Source organism: Myotis nattereri (assembly GCF_964212035.1).
Source record: "Myotis nattereri genome assembly, chromosome: 12".
NCBI lineage: Eukaryota > Metazoa > Chordata > Mammalia > Chiroptera > Vespertilionidae > Myotis > Myotis nattereri.
In genome coordinates, this window is record NC_138087.1 from 40076530 (window position 1) to 40092985 (window position 16456).

Below are 16456 nucleotides of genomic sequence, written 5' to 3' on the forward strand. Positions count from 1 at the left end.
GTGACAGGGTAGAGCCATAACCTCCCCATCAGCCCTGCCCTGAGTGTGAGAGTGGCGGCGCCCCAACCCCCTGATCCGCCCTGCTCTGTGTGTGATGGGGCGGTGCCCCAACTCCCCTATCGGCCCTGCTCTGTGCATGACAGGGGGGAGCTCCCCAACCCCCTGATCAACCCTGCTCTGTGCGTGACAGGGGTGAGCTCCCCAACCCCCCTGATGGGCCCTGCTCTGTGAGTGATAGGGTAAGGAGCCCCAACCCCCCTGATGGGCCCTGCTCTGTGCGTGACAGGGGGCAGCGCCCCAACCCCCGGATTGGCCCTGCTCTGTGCATGACAGCGGGTGGCGCCACAACCTCCCCATCGACCCTGCCTTGAGTGTGACAGGGAGCGGTGCCCCAACCCCCTAATCGGCCCTACCCTGAGCATGACTGAGGGTGGCATTGCAACCTCCCAATCCGCCCTGCTCTGTGCATGACAGGGGGCGGCGCCCTAACTCCCCAATCAGCCCGGCTCTGAGCCCGACCAGGGGCTGCACCTAGGGATTGGGCCTGCCCTCTGCCACCCGGAAGCAGGCCTAAGCCATCAGGGTGTTATCTCCCGAGGGGTCCCAGACTGCGAGAGGGCACAGGCCAGGCTGAGGGACCCCCCCTTTCCCCCCGAGTGCACAAATTTTTGTGCACCGGTCCTCTAGTATATATATAAAAGTCTAACGACCGAATGACTGGTTGACCAGTCGCTATGATGTGCCCTGACCACCAGGGGGCAGACGCTCAATTCAGGAGCTGCCTCCTGGTGGTCAGTGCACTCCCACAGCTGGAGCTCCACTCAGCTCACTGATGGGCGCCAGATGCCGAGCTCACGGCTGATGAGCACCACTGCTGCTGCTGCGGCAGTGTGAGCCTCTCCCAATTGGGACTGACTGGGCACAAGTCCACATCAGGTGTAGTGGGGCCAGAATGAGTGGGAGCAGCAGGCAGGAGTGGCAGTTGGACTGCCAGTTTCGGCTGATCCTCGCAGGCTACTCTGAGGGGCCCTACTGGTGCACGAATCTGTGCACCGACCGGGCCTCTAGTTTTATATGATTCCATTCATATGAAATTTTCAGAATAGATAAATCCATATAGGTAGAAAGTACATTCGTGGTTTCCAGAGCCTAGAGGGAAGGAAAAATAATGAATGAGTAATAATGGATGTGGATTTCCTTTTGGGATGATGAAAGATTCTAGAAATAGATAATGGTAATAGTTGCACAACTTTGTGACTGTGCTAGAAACCTGAGTTGTATTAAAAGGGTGAATTTTATTATATGTAAATTATGTCCAAGATTAACTTCCAGATATCATTCTCATTAGAATGGAATAAATGAAATATTTCACATACCAAGAAAACCTCATTAACTCACTCAGTGGTAAAATGATTCTTTTAAAAAATTTTTTATCTTTATTGTTTAAAGTATTACAAATGACCCTTTTTTTTTTTACCCCCATTGGTCTCCTCCACCTCACCCCTGCTCCATCCCCCTTTCACCTTCACTACATTATTGTCTGTGTGCATGGGTTATATATATGCATATAAGTTCTTTGGTTAATCACTCTCCCCTCCCCACTCCTACTCCCCCCCGCCCCCCCTGAAATTTGTCAGTCTGTTCCATGCTTCTTTGTCTCTGGATCTATTTTGCTCATCAGTTTATTTTGATCCTTAGATTCCACATATGCATGAGAACATGTGATACTTTATTTCTCTAATTGAAATAACTCCCCCAAAATGTTATTGATTTGTTCTAGAATAGCAATTTTATTAGTGACAGTCTAAGGTAAGGCACCATCCTGGTATCAATATCTCTCATTCTTTCTTCATTTTCTAAAGCTTCTTTAAAACATACCATGTTCCTTCTGGTTCAATTCAGCTCTAATATGACCACAAAATATACTCTGACACTGAAGCTACAAGCAAGGGTAACAAAGAGTTTCAACTCAACTGCCAACTCAGATTGATTAGTTGTGTTAGAGAGATCCTGAGGCTGTGTCCAGACTGAGCAGAGAAGGAAATGTAGTGATTAATAAAATCTGTCTTTAGCTTGGCAGTAGCAGTAGCGCTGCACACCACTTGGGCTAGTCATTTTATCAAGGAAAAAGTGTTATACTGCCGGTAGATGCAAAATCAGTTGGGTAGGTAACTCTTTGGATGGATCATAATGCAGCCAGTAGGCACATTCACACAGCATGGCCTAAAAATGAATTTGAGACCTGTATTTACGTGCAAAGTCCCAAAATTTGGAAATAGTCAACATTTATGGCTGAGATGTCAAGAGCACTCAATAAATAGCACTAACTTTCTTACTGTATAACATCAAGGTATTTTAAATAACACGTTTTATACAGTGTTCGGTCTCAAAGGTTCTTAACATGAGGGCATCAGCATATCCTTATAATAAAGTCCGATATAGTAAGAGAGAATGTCAAGAGAGATTTTTTATGACATTCACTGAAAACTCAGGATAGTCACCAGAAGGTGGACTCTGTAATCCTGCACACATTAACTTGAGCGTTGCCTCCCAGTAGAACTGTCTCCTCCTTCCTTTACTTGCAATAGAAGCCTGCTCTTTCTTTGACAGATAAGAGGTGTCTAGAAAACAGTTTGGCAGCTCCTCAAAAATGTAAATACAGAGTTACCGTATGTGCTAACAATTCCACTCTTAGACATACACCTATGAGTCCTGTTTCTTTGTTGCATGTGGTAGAACAGTGGTTCTCTAATTGTGGTCCCAGACCAACAGCATCTGCATCGCCTTCTCAGAAATGCGGTCTGTTAGAAATGCAGCCTCACCACAAACCTGCCCTCTAGCAGTGTGCCCAGCAATCTGTGTTTGTCCAGTGACTCTGGGCTCTAGTTTGAAAGCCGCTGCTGTGAGTTGTTCTCTTCTAGAATGGGAAAAGGCAGAAGGGAGTAAGAGAACAAGAGAAGTTGGGGATGTGGGCCTCGATTGGCAGCAAAGTTGGCATGTGATGTGAACCTCCAAGGACCTCTCCTATACCCCATGTACCAGCTCCTTATTTACTCAGTAAAGGTTTGAGGTGCTCCAAGGATCTCCCCTAATCCTCAACCCCACCCCACCCTGCCCCACCACCAGACTGCTCAGAACCCCCTCTTTGGACGTAGTACGGAGTGGGAAAGGAGGATGGCACTTCTACATTCCCTCATGTTAAAATGAAGCAGTATTATTCAAAAAAGGATTGGCATAAACACCCCGTAGCTAGTAAACACGTGTGAAGACATAGAACTGTACCTGGTTCCTGGTGACTGTTCACTGTATATAGGAGGTAATGGTGTTGGTGACGATTAGGGCAAAGGCCAAATCTCTCCACAGAGGGTGCCTGGGTTGGCATCTAGAAGTAGTTGCTGTTTGCACCCAGTGGGTGGTGGTTATGTTAAGACGACTGCCAGCTGGAGGTAGACCTTGATCTTGAAACCCTTCAGAGGCAAGTGAGGCTCCCTGAAGACAATGCCCTCACAGTGCCCCAACTGTGAGGATGGTCATTAGCTGAGGGGCTGCTGGCCTGTCGGTACTTGCCACAGAAACAAGGATCCTGGCTGGAATTGGCATCTGGGGCAACAAGCATTGTAGGAGGGACTGAAGAACATCAAGTGAAGCAATGAGACATTTCAGGGCCTTTGTAATAAGAGTTCAGTGTTGTGAATCCCAAGGGGTGGAGTGGATGGTCACGTGACAGCAGTTTAGATGCTGGCCACCGAATGTGGAACCTTTGAGCAAGCTTGGGAGTCTGCAGGCCAGAAAGGCAGTGGGTTTCTGAGACCCTCAGGCAGATCAGATCACTGCTATAGGAAGCTGATGACCAGAGTTGGATTTGGAAGTTTCCAGTTAGGGTTCTTGGTTCCAATCCTTTTTTTCCCCCATGGAAATGCTGTTCGATATCCTGGTGTAGTCAGTAGAGCACCACTTGTCAACATTAGGAATATAGGAGGAGGAGGAAAGTGAGATGGAGAGAGGAAAGGGAAAGGTGAAGGGGGAGGAACAGGAAGAGGAAAAGGAAAGGAGAAGACAGAGAGAAGAGGGGACAGGGAAAAAGGAAAAAGGAGAGAGTGAGGAAGGGGTAGAAGGGATGCAGGAGAAGGAAATAATGATTGCTAGTCCCAGAGTACCCACTGCTTTCCTTGCCCTGTCCTACGTGTTTTGCATGCGCTTCTCATTTGGTTGTCATAACTATGACATTGGGTAATGGAAGAGCCTAGAGACTCTTAAGGAGAGACTTATTTCTAATGAAAAATAGGTTACAATGAACTTTTTCTGCCCAGGCCCCAACATCTGAGGGAACCAAGTCAATTCAATCTACTAAAATGATGCACGTTAAATGCAGTTGAATCATTAGGAATGAGAGGAAGCTATGGAAGAAGAAGGCTGAGTTTAAAATGGTCGTGGGTATTCTCCTTATTCATGCTGTTCCTCCTGATTCTGAAGCCCCTTTGCCTGGGTTCTCAAACTCATATGCATATGGGGAGCAGGAAGATAAATGAAGTGTGTGAAGTGAGCCTGGTATACGGTGATTACAGGAAAAAGACACTTGGCTTAAATGTCAGGAGGCAATAGGGAGGAGTAGGAATTATGGCAAAATGGAGCCTATGTGCCACGCTCTGAAGAGGCAGCACCACTCAGCTCCAGCCTGTTGCTGTCACGTGCCATGTGTAAGTGGGCACAGTGTTGCTGGGCCTCCTAATTTTCACAAGAAGACAGAGATCTGTTGACCAGGCAATGTTCAGGGGGCTAATGAATTGCACCTGTTGGCTGTATCTGTCCTCAGATAGACTGGTCTATAGTTGTGTCTTTTCCTGAGTTGGCAACAGAAGCTTGATCCCTTCCCTATGTTCCTTTCTCTTCCAGGCCATTACATTTATGTGGACACCTCCTTTGCCAAGCAGGGGGATAAAGCCCTGCTGCTAAGTTCTGACTTACAGGCTGAGGAATGGAGCTGCCTCCGATTGGTCTACCAGATAGCCACGTCTTCAGGGTCTCCATCAGATCCCAGCCAGCTGAACCTCTACGTGAGATTCGAAGATGAAAGCTTTGATCGATTGCTTTGGTCAGCTAATGAACCTTCGGACAGCTGGCTCATCGCCAGCCTGGATTTGCAAAACACTTCCAAGAAATTCAAGGTAAGTGGAATTGAGGAGGAAGGTGCAGGGCTTCTCGGTGGCTTCGTGCTATTCTGAGGTCTTCTGAAACTGCCGCCATTGAACTTAGTTTTCTTCTGTGTTAGTATGTGATGTTTTGTAGAAGATGCATCAGAGAAGAATGGTAGAAATGGAAATTAATATCTTGTTTATTCCTTAAAGGAGCTTTCTAGTGTTCTTTTCTATTTAAATGGGACTTCAGCACAAAACTAAATGGAGCTTAAACCAAGTTCTTCAATGGAAATTTATCTTCTAATGGGCTTTAAGAGCACATTCTCATTTCTTATCATTTTGTTTCATTCTACTAAGTGGAGTGTGGTATATGTTTACGTTTTTTCCCTAATGCTTTGTTTGCTATAAATTTTAAACAAAGCATTAACCATCATAAAAGGAAAACTGAAAATACTTTGAAAGAGGAAAACTACTTAAAGGACATGCTCTGATTCCTTTTTAAAAATGGAAGTTGTTCCACCAGAACAACTTGGAAAAGGACAGTAGAAAATGTAAGATTAAATTGGATGTGCCTTGAAGTAGGGAAGGAGGATGGGATCTTGATTCACTTGGCCATAAAGTGTTCTATTTAGTGAGAATATGTCATGGAGGATGCAAAGGAGGCTTCATGAAAATGCCCTCCATTTCTAATCCCCTTTTCAATGTCCTATCCCTTCCACTTCTTCAAAGAGGTTTGAAATACTATACTCTCCTCTACCCTCTGTCTGCTGGTGCCTCTCCATCAGGCAGTAGGGGGGTCTAGGGAAGGAGTATTGAGGGTCTCAGTTCCCTATTTCACATTATCCTCCTAGCAGTATATCAGACCCTAAATCTACCAACATAGTTGCAAAATATTGGGCTAAAATCACCTAAGGAAAAGCAAATACTTTCAGAAATAGGACCAAATGTGAACCTATAACAGTGCTTAAAATCAGCTTCATAAATTGTCATGCTTCTATCTGTTCTTTGTGTGAAATTTTCAAGTTTTTCAGCAATAGAGAAACGATAAGTTCATTGATTTGAGCCTCCTCCATCTCATGCAGAGATCTCCCATCACTAAGCAGATTATGCTTCCTACCTTCTTCTCCAGGGTCTTTTTTTCTCTGCAGACTCTACCCTCTGTTCCTGATCATTCTCAGAATGGAGTTCCCTAGAGACATAAGCTCTCCTTTCCATCCACAGCCAGTTGGTGTAACCGCAAGCACTGGCTTAAGATAACAGTGGAAGAGAGCTGACTCTGAGATTTTATTGGACATATTGCTCCCCTCAAAGTTCTGAGTATATATGTACACACACACACACACACACACACACAGAGTTTAATAAAGTCCATCATGAAATTGGCATCCAATATCAATTAGCTGAGACAAGCAATCTCATTTTGCCTTGAATTGCTGAAAGCTGTTGGAAAGCTTTCGGCGAATAGCTGAAATACTGAACCAAGAGAACATGCCATTTTGAAGTATAACTCCCTTTCCCCCCATATGTTGTGCAGGTTTTAATAGAAGGTGTGCTGGGACTGGGAAACACAGCCAGCATTGCACTCTTTGAAATCAAGATGACAACCGGCTACTGTATTGGTAAGTGGGTTTCATTTTCATTGTATCAGAACGTGGATCTTTTCTAAAATCCCCTCTTGCCGGAGGGAATTGGATCCATCCTAAAGGCGCTGAATTGTGCAGAGTAGTTAAAATTCTTTGCTAGTTCGCTAGAATGGTCTATTTTGTTTCTCTGTCTTTAGCTTGGGAAGGCTCATTAGAGTTTGCCTGGACTGGCTGGATTAATGAAAGACAAGTAGATGCAGCAAATGTAACCTGAGTTGCTGCCTTAACCTCAACATATTCTAATGAAAATAATTGCCAGTTTGCTGCGAACTCAGCTTTTGTTGCATTTGCCAGAAAAGCAGGCATCGTATTACCTCCTTTCCTCACTTTGCTCTCCTGCACCCCATTGCCTGTCTTTATAATCACAATTTTCCCTTTGATGCCACTTGAGCTGGGTTGGCTGGATGCCTCTTACGTGTCAGTTCTGAGAAGGTGTAAAGAGAAGACATAGTCCATGTCCTGTGGTCGCCCACCTTCTACTTGCCTGCCCCTGAAGCTATTTCTACATTCGATAAATATGGCCGGAGAAAGGCAAGCTATGTGGCAGAGGTGCAGGGGGAGGAGAGGAAATCTGAGAGGACTGAATTCAGTAGAGATGCATTTGCGCTGGGGTTTCAAGAAGAAGTGGAACTTAGTCAAGTAAGGGTGCTGGATAGGAAGACTCCAGGAGAAGAAAGCCCAGGGCCTGCTCAGGCAAAGGCAGGAAACAGAGCAGGGCATTTGAAGCGAGAACCAGACCTGCTAAGGGAGTTTGTTACAGAAGAGTCTGGATCCAGGCTGTGGAGCTTGGATTCATGAATTACGTGGTTGGGAGGTGCTGAATCTCAGTCTGCAGGGGAGGAGTCTCCAACTGTGGTTTTCAGATGATGACTCTGGCCGCCACATGGAAAATTGAGTTAGAAGCAAGGAAAATACAAAAGAGGTAGGAAAACCCCTAAAAGTGATTGTGACATTACAGGGGGAGGCATAATGAGGGTCTCAAATTGGGGTTGACAGTGGAATAGGAAAACTGGTAGATTTGAGCGATTTTTCAGCACTGACAGTACTTGGAGGTTGATTGTCTGTGGAGAGGAAGAGAAAGGAAACTCAAAGCCCATTATGAACACAAAAGAGCCTTTGCTAATTCTCTGAATCTTACTCCTCTTTTGACTTTCCAATGATGACGCTAATGCAAGTAAAGAAAACAGACTGAGAATGTGACCATTTTCTGAAGACAGTACGTTTAGACCCAAGCTCCCTTCCTTAGACCTCCCTGTAGCTCTCATCTGGTGGCTGCATGGGCCTTAGACAGCCAGCTGGCTCCTCAGACACTCCTGGCGGAGCACCGCCTGCTGGCTCAGTCAATGCACGGAGCCCCGCAGCCTCTGTTTTATCACCTGTAAAATGGGGATAAAATGCTTCTCTCAGGATTATTGGGGGCACTAATGAGATCATGGATATGAAGGTGATTTGTGTTGGTGCTGGACACTCAAAAAAATGTTCATTTACGTTCTTCAAGTCACTTGATGGCTTGTACTTTGTTTAAAACACAAAAGGAGAGCCAATACTTTGATCTTGTTAAACTTATGCACACACTCTCACCTCTCCTTTCTTTCTGTGCCTCTCTTTGCTTCACACAGTTCCTCATCTGGAAAATGAGGTTAATAATAGTGTCTCCCTCATGGGGTTGTTTTGAGGATTCAATAAGTCAACTCATATAAAGTGCTCAGAAAAATGCCTGGCACATTGAGGAATATTTTGCTTTTTATTTTACTCTGCGTCAGTCTTTGGCACTGAATGTTGCGTGTTGGTTAGCAGATGCTGCAGTGAAACGTTGCTAATGAAAATCTTACAATTTTTCAGTGCCTGCCTATGTGAAAACACATTGATAACTATATCAGTCAAGGTCACGGCAGGAAAGTGGAAACAGACAGTATATTCAACATGAGTAATTTGAGAAAAGGTCAGCAAGGAACTACAGAAGTATGAGTGGGTAAAGGAAACGGGTGAGGGAGGGTGCGGTAATCCAAGACCAGTAACAATGATGACTCATGAACTGTTACCAGCTTTAGATCTGAAGGGGTAGCAGAACTGGAGACAGTAGCTCTGTGGTGAGACCTACTTGAGAAGAGCAGAGGACACAGCCAACCCATGGAGGCCTGGCAGGCAAGGAGGGCACTGGAGGAATAAACAGTCCCAACCTCATTCTCCTCCTACCTTCCCGTGGTTGAATCCAACAGGAAGCCAGAAGGCAGGGGAGCCCATGGATACAATCCATTCAAGTCAACCTCTGGAGGCCAGAATGGAGTGCAAAAAAGGGTGTAGCCCTGAAGGGGCCAATGGGAGGTGACCAGCACAGTCACACTTCATATTTTTAATTGATGATTAGTGGGGTCAATGGAAGCACTGGCTTGTGAGTTTCTTGTTCCTACTAAAGGAGTCTGTTGACTGGCAACAGTGCAAGCATGTCAATGCCACTAAAAGGGGGGAGAGGGTCTCTTTATCTTGTGTCTCTTCTCTACTCAGTAGCTTTAGAAGGACACAGAGCCTAGGATATCCCTGCCCTGCCTATTTCATCTAACTAGGTTCTTGTTTACTAAAAAAAGCAGAGGACTTTAGCATTAGGAAAGATGCCCCTTAGCTCTGGGTATTTTGTCCACCATCATGAGAGAAGTAAATAGAAAACGGGGCTACCAGGTGCAAGAAAAACTAGACAATAAAATTTCTGGAGCCAAGAGCATAGCCCTATAGTGCTTTGAAACAGGATGGCTGATATAAATGTCTGGCTTGTACCAGGCCCCAGTCATGAGCGTGGCATTGTGCTGGGAGCTGTCCCACTTACAACAGCCCAATAAGGTGGGAACGTTGCTCCCCTTTCACATAAGAAGAAACGTTGGCTAAGGGGGTAGTGAGTCACTCTGCATGCAAGAAGGTTAGTAAGTGGAAGAACCACAGTCCAAAGGGCCAATGATGGATGGCAGTCTCAGTTCATTACAGGATCTCTCTCTTCTTGACTGGTATTGACCAGGGATCCTGATACAACATTCCAGCAGACAAAGGGAGTGAGAAACATACTTTGATATCTAAGAGAAAACTTTGCAGTACATCTCCATGAGGTATGTTTTTATTTCTCTTCTGCCAGAATGTGATTTTGAAGAAAATCATCTCTGTGGCTTTGTGAACCGCTGGAACCCCAACGTGAACTGGTTTGTTGGAGGAGGCACTAGTCGGAATTCCCACTCCGTTCTTCCCCAGGATCACACGTTCAAGAATGAACTGGGTGAGCTGGGGACATGAACTCCTTTCCCCATGATAACTTTCTGCCATCTCTTCCCACCCCTTGCATTGACCTAACTGTGGCTCTGTCAACAGAGAAGAGAGGAGAGAGGAAGGTGAGTAGGGTCCCCAAAACCTGGTAGAAGAGTAGGGAAGCACAAGCTGTACGATGAAGACAAACTGCAGACGTGAGAGCGGTAGCCACCTAATTAAAGGTTTTTCTTCACTTACGACCTGGTCTTGCTGTTTTCATATTTCCGTATGCATTATGCTTTACGTTCTTAACTATTTGTTGTTCAGAACTTCTTATTTCTAAAGGCCAGGTTGGAATAATCTTAGGTAACTTTTCACTAAAAATAGATCAAATAATGGAAGCAAGTCCTAAAGAACATGTCCAGTGGCAGTGAGATGAGCTGAGACCAATGATTAATCCTGAATGTGGTGTGCAGCAGGGCCCCCTAGTGGCCACATGGACTGGTTCTCTGCAGGGAAAATTTGACCTTGAAAAAGCTTCCACTGACCGGAGTCAAGGTCAAGGTAGAAAAATAGTAGAACAACAACAACAAAAAATGTCCCAAAAACTATTTATTTAGCTATATCTAGGATCACTTACATAAGGAGTTAAGATTAGAAAGAGACAAAGTATTTCACTTCCTTCTTTTAAAAGTAAGGCAGGTTTAGCACTTTTGGAGATGACAAAAGATTGGGGTTTCCATGTGTATGTGTAAGTTGGCCCTAAAGATCCACAGCCCATCTCCACTATGGCCATTGTAGGAACCACATTATAAATGAGTGTTATGTGTAGAGTGAATGATAACTAGTTGTGAAACATTAATCCATGAATCTGCATGCGTATTTTAAAAGACAGTTGAACTCAAAACAGTAAAATGCCACCACCTCTTGACATCTTTGTTTAAATGAATAAAGCAACTAGCAATCTCTTGGAGTTTCAGAAAGAAACTTTTTCTTATTTTATGGGAGTATGCTCATTTTGAGATTGCTTTCTGCCATATTTAGACTCTAGTACAAGGAATACAGAGAATCTTGAAGGACTGATGTTTTAAAATTGCAATAATTCTTGGTGTCCTTATCTCAGTGATATGTGGCCAGAAAAGTGTGAAAGGCTGCCTTGAATTTGGGGTTCAGGGAATGCTTCCTAGAGGAAGTGGTTTCAGAACTAGAATTTACCAGATGAATAGGAGAAGATAAGTGCAACATATGCAAAGGTGTGTAGGTGTGAGAGTGGATGTTGTATTAGATGGTCGGAGAGTATTTGAGAATGCTGGGATGTATGATGATGGCACAGTAGTCCCTAGATCCAAGATTATGTTCCTGCTAATGATAAGTAAGACACCTGGATACCTACATTCCACTTACTTCTTCCAGCTCTTTTATGCTATTTCACTTCAGTTTCTTTTCAGCTTTTGGACTAATGTCTTGCCCAAAACATTAGCCAAACAGCCCTCTCATTCCCACCCAATGCCCACCCATATGTGTGCACACACACAAGCACACTCTCTCATACTCATTCTCACTCCTTGCACCTGGACTCCTAGGTAAGACTTTCCCCTATATGTGATGGGGCTAAAAAAGATGAGTTCTACAGATTTTTAAATATTTTATTTGAAAAACACTCTGCCCCTGTGACTCAAAGGTTTGAGCACAATCACTCTTGAAAACAAAAAACCCTCCAATGCTTTGCATGAGAGAGAGGTTGCCTTCCTTATTACATTTACCTTCTACTGGGTCTATTGATTTTCCCTGATCTCTATCTATTTGGGTGGCAAAGCAAAGATTAAATGGCTCAGATCTGCCTGCGGCAGCAGATTTTGCTTTAGATAAATTCATCTCCTGTTCATTTGTATACTTGAAGCAGTTTTTACCTTTGCTTTCAGGTAAAAACTGGAGAGGCAAACAGCAAGGAGCCAGGGAAGCTGTGTGCTGGCTGGTTCTGAAACTTTAGTGCTTCAGAGGGGTTGAAGGACATCTTCCCAGGTGGATTCTGACCTTTATGTTGTAGAAAAGGGAACAGTGAATGTAATATCTGAAAAATATGATGTAGATATGAATTTTCCTTTATTCGGCTGTTGTTTATAACAGTGTCAGATTTTTCAAATAAGCACTGTGTCTCCAAATTCTTGTCTAGTGATGAAAATGGCTGAAGTGCGCAGTACGAATTGTGGTGGGACATCTTTGGAATACTGGAGGCAATGGAATACTGTCAGCTTTTCCTTACTCAATTCTGATTCATCACATATGGATTTTTTTCTTTTTGAATATTTTATGCAGTGAAATAAAATCTTTTAGGAGGGAACCTACTGACAGCTCAGATCATTATGTTTTCCACCTGCCTTAGCAAAAAGAAGATAATTGCTGGAAAAATAATGAGGGAAATCCATTTCTTTGCTGAGATTTGTTTAAATCCAATCTGCTTAGGGTGCCACTTTAGAAGGAGCTGACCGAGGTTTCAAAACCTAAAATAAGGTCAGAATTATTGTGTTCCATCCTAGACCCTGAGATGGATGGATCATCCTTCCATAACTCATGACATTCTTTTCTCATTTCAGTTCAGATTGAGCTCAAGCGTCATCTTAACAGCACCTATTCATTCACCCTCTGCATTGATCTGTCGGGTTCATTGCCTAGCACTCAGTAGGGAGGCAGCCTTGTTAATTTTCTTCCCCTTGCCTTTGTGCAAGCTCTGCTAGATTTCCCTGTCCTTAGATGACTTACCATTTCCGGTATTAGCAGCTTCCTCTTAAATAATGAAATTCAGTCAAATCAAAATTCGAAAATCTCACCCAAGTGAAATCTTCCCCCAGCCAGAGCACAATGGAGCAGTAGGGAGAGCATTTGTGCTTTATTTCTTCTTACTTCTCCCCTTTGCCCTTCCCCCATTGGCTCTGCTGCTCCTGGCTTCTCCAGGGTTGGGGGCAGCATGATAAGGGTGGGACAGAAAGGGAAGGGGAGCAGACTAAAAGTTTTATGTGATCAGAGCTGTTTAATCTGGACTTGATGCTCTTTATCCTGCAGGAAGCCAAATGCGCAAGGTGATGCACTCTCTAGGAACCCCCTTTAGCATCTATCCGTAATGGTATACCCAGTCAGCCCCTTCTGCTGGAGAGGCAAACAGCACACATGCCATCCCTTTGAGAAGAGCCCTTTAAGGCCCCCTAGCCCAGCTACCACCTGAGTTGCCCACTGAAGTGAAGGAAAAACTTAAATCTTTGCCCCATCAAACTTCAGAGGTACAGCCACTGGCAACAAAATGCTTTCTGTCCTCTCGGCCACCACAGGTCCCTCCTACAGCCTTTAGATCTATATCGTCAAGAGTCAGACACCAGTCTCTGTACCCCACAAACTCCAGTTATCACTCATCAAGTTCCCCCAGTAACTCTGGCCACCCTCCTCTCATGGCCCAAAGAACTTGGAATTGCTGCAAGTGTGGGTGGGGATGAGGTTACATGGAGTTTCCCTCTTCCATCCCCTCTGCAAGCGGCTCCCTTAAGTCTCCTCCCTTGGCAAGAATGGGGAAGCATTTCCTCCCCTTCCCTTGGGGCGGGGGGGAGGGGGGGGAAGGGCGGGGGGGGGGCGGGGGGGGAGACACATGGCAGGTCAGCTCCATGACAACTCTCTTCAAAGAAACTCTGTCTCCAGTCTCTCTGATCCCTCTCTGGCCTTGTCACATACATACAGGCTGGGTGGAGAGGTGAGCTACATCTGGTGGAGCTGGCTTAGCTGCCGGGTCTGCCACAATGGAGTGCATTATACATTGATGGTCTGTACTGCTCTTTAGAAAATAGACCCACTTATCACCCATTGTTTTTGACATTGAGTCTTAGCAGAGACAAGAAGTTCCACTTCACATTCATTTACATTTATGACATCCCTGCAAACTGTTGTGGCCTATAGGATCCCCAATGATTGGATGATTATGGGAATCTGACTCTATTATAGTAAAATTCACCCAAACCCACAGAACTAAAGATTCATGAAGGAAACTGTCGGATTCATAGACTAGGAGAGCAGGCATGATGACTGGCTATCTTTGGGTGCTGTCTCCTCACAATGCCAGCAGACCAGGGGGTGTTTCCAGCTGGCACACGATTCTGCAGACCAGACTTTCTCCTCGCCCGGGAGACAGCTTGTCCAGACAACCATGACACGGACGCAGGCGTCACAACTAGAGCACAACTGTGGCCAGCAGGGCGCAATCACAGCTGAGTCAGAGGACGCCTTTGGCCTGGCAGCCAAGCCAGGGGCAATCTTTGTGGAATGCTGGTTAGCCAGACTGTTTGAAAATAAAAGTTCAGGAACTTCCCTCAGAGTTCTTCTCCTGATTCAAGGGGAAATGGTGAACTAGCAGGGGCCATGGATTCCACGTGAAAAGTTGAGCTAATCCAGGGGCTGCTCAAGAAAGGGAGAAGTTTCCCTTCAGAGGCAAACGCACATGCGCGGTCACTGCAGACATGGTCCCTGGGGGCCTCGGCTTTGGCTGGCACCATTAAGAGTTTTTATCTTTCAACAGAACTAGAAATTATTGGGGTTTCCCCCCACCCCCCTTAAAAGTGCAGGCTTTTAGTGTATAATCCAGAATGAGGGGAAAATAGACCGGCTCCCAATCCGAGCATGGCAAAGCAACTCAGACCTCAGACCTTAGAGGAGTGGAAACAAACTTCTCACTTTTTAAACTTATGGGGCAACCCTTGTTTCCTTCATAGACTCTTTCATTTCCAGTTTAAAATGTGATACTTAAAGTCTCTGTGGTCTACAGGATTCCCAATGATTAGGTTGATTATAGGATCCTGTCCACATAGGGTCCATCTATACCTAGTTTCATCCTATTCAAACTTAAAGGATCTGATAAAACTTGCCTCTCGCAGAAATTTTGGAGGCTCTAGAACCAGATAAGAGGGTTGGCCTCATTGAACTGGGCAGGAAAATTCTCATAATACCAGACACTAGACATAATTTCCTAAGAACTCCAGTACCTTCTTCATTCCCCCTTGGAAAGGTACATAAAATGGTGCCTGCACCCACCCAGCCAATTGCTCAGAGCAGATTGTACCCAACAATGACACACACGCAGCCTGGGCAGACACCTGGGGATTTCTGAAACATCCCCACCCCTTCAACTGAGATGATAAACTTATGGCGAGCTACCTTTTGTTTTTCAGTGAAAAACTTAGTCTTACTCAGATGCTCAGTAAATAGTACCCAATATTGGCAGCGAATGAATGATGTGGTCTAGTCTAGTGGTTCCATATGAGACTTGTCAGCAGTCCTGTTCTTATTCCCAGAAGCCTCTCTGACTCACTTTGGGCAGGTCACATTGTGTTTGCTGGATGTTTTTTTGGATCAGAAATGTGATTGTGGCTCAGTTGGCCTAGTGTCTTGTGCATGTGTTGATGATGAGGGACTTTAACTGCAAATTCAGGGATTAAAATATTATTCACTCAGCAGGTGAATAACTAGCCTCTAAAGAAGGTGGTCAGGAAGATAATTCATAATGGGACAGGGTCTGAGACATTTCTCTAAGCACAGTTATCATGCACTCTGGGAGTAGAATGAATAATTACAAATGGATATGTGAGGTCTCCCCCAGATTCACTGAGAGTCTCTGAAAGTCTGGAGGTGTTCCTCAGCCTGGGTAGAATGGTCCTCCAAGAAGCAGACACCAAGATGGGATCGGGTGTGCAAGAGACTAATCGGGGGAAATGACTATGAAGGGTAAAGGAGGAGAGAACTGGAGTAGCTGGGCCAGGTCAACATACCCATTAGGCATGGTAGTCACAGCGCCTAGGAGCCGTGACATTTTTCAGGATCTATGAGAATGTTTATATTTTATTTATTTTAAAAGAAAAAGAAAAAAATAAATGCAATAATAAATATAATAAGCCCTGCCTGGATTATATTAATCTTTATCCAGTGCAGTCATACAACATAATGTTAGTATGTTTTATGGAGAAAGGGGCCCATGGCGGTGAGAGTCATAACGCAGCCTTGGGAGAGCCTTCGGCACAGGCAGGAAGGCCGCCGCCTGTGAAAGAGGGGCCAGGCCGGTGGGGAGTTGTTGAAGAGCCCGTGTCACACAGACTGGCCCTGCTCTGGTGCCCCTGCTATGCTTGGTCACTGGCTGAGAACAGCCCAGGGTGGTGTGGCCATCGTAGAGCCACACATGAGATAGCTGGAGGCTGTCAGCCAGTTGTGGCCCATGAGGCAAATTCACTTGAAGGAAATGTGAGCAGCCCACCTCCATGGTGGCTCTTCTACCCAGTTTCCCCAGGGGCATGTCTTGGAAAGAGATTGTTTCATTGGTAAGACATATTATTAGGAAGTGCATTAAAAACTTCCTCTCTGAAAACAAACAAAAAACTTCGTCTCTGGAGAACTGGTAGTTGTCCGAGGGAAGGGGTTTGGGGA

At 45.1% G+C, this 16456-nt stretch overlaps 1 protein-coding gene across 1 annotated transcript in view; it reads left to right on the forward strand.

Moving 5' to 3' along the window:
- The window catches only part of MAMDC2 (MAM domain containing 2), a gene marked incomplete at its 5' end in the record, with an annotated part of 133303 nt that overhangs the window by 64347 nt on the left and 52500 nt on the right, over window positions 1–16456 (forward strand). Inside the window, 3 exons of the mRNA XM_081103135.1 lie at window positions 4894–5165; window positions 6670–6754; window positions 9900–10037. Coding sequence (XP_080959261.1) covers window positions 4894–5165; window positions 6670–6754; window positions 9900–10037 — 495 coding nt within the window. The remainder of the gene's footprint in view (window positions 1–4893; window positions 5166–6669; window positions 6755–9899; window positions 10038–16456) is intronic.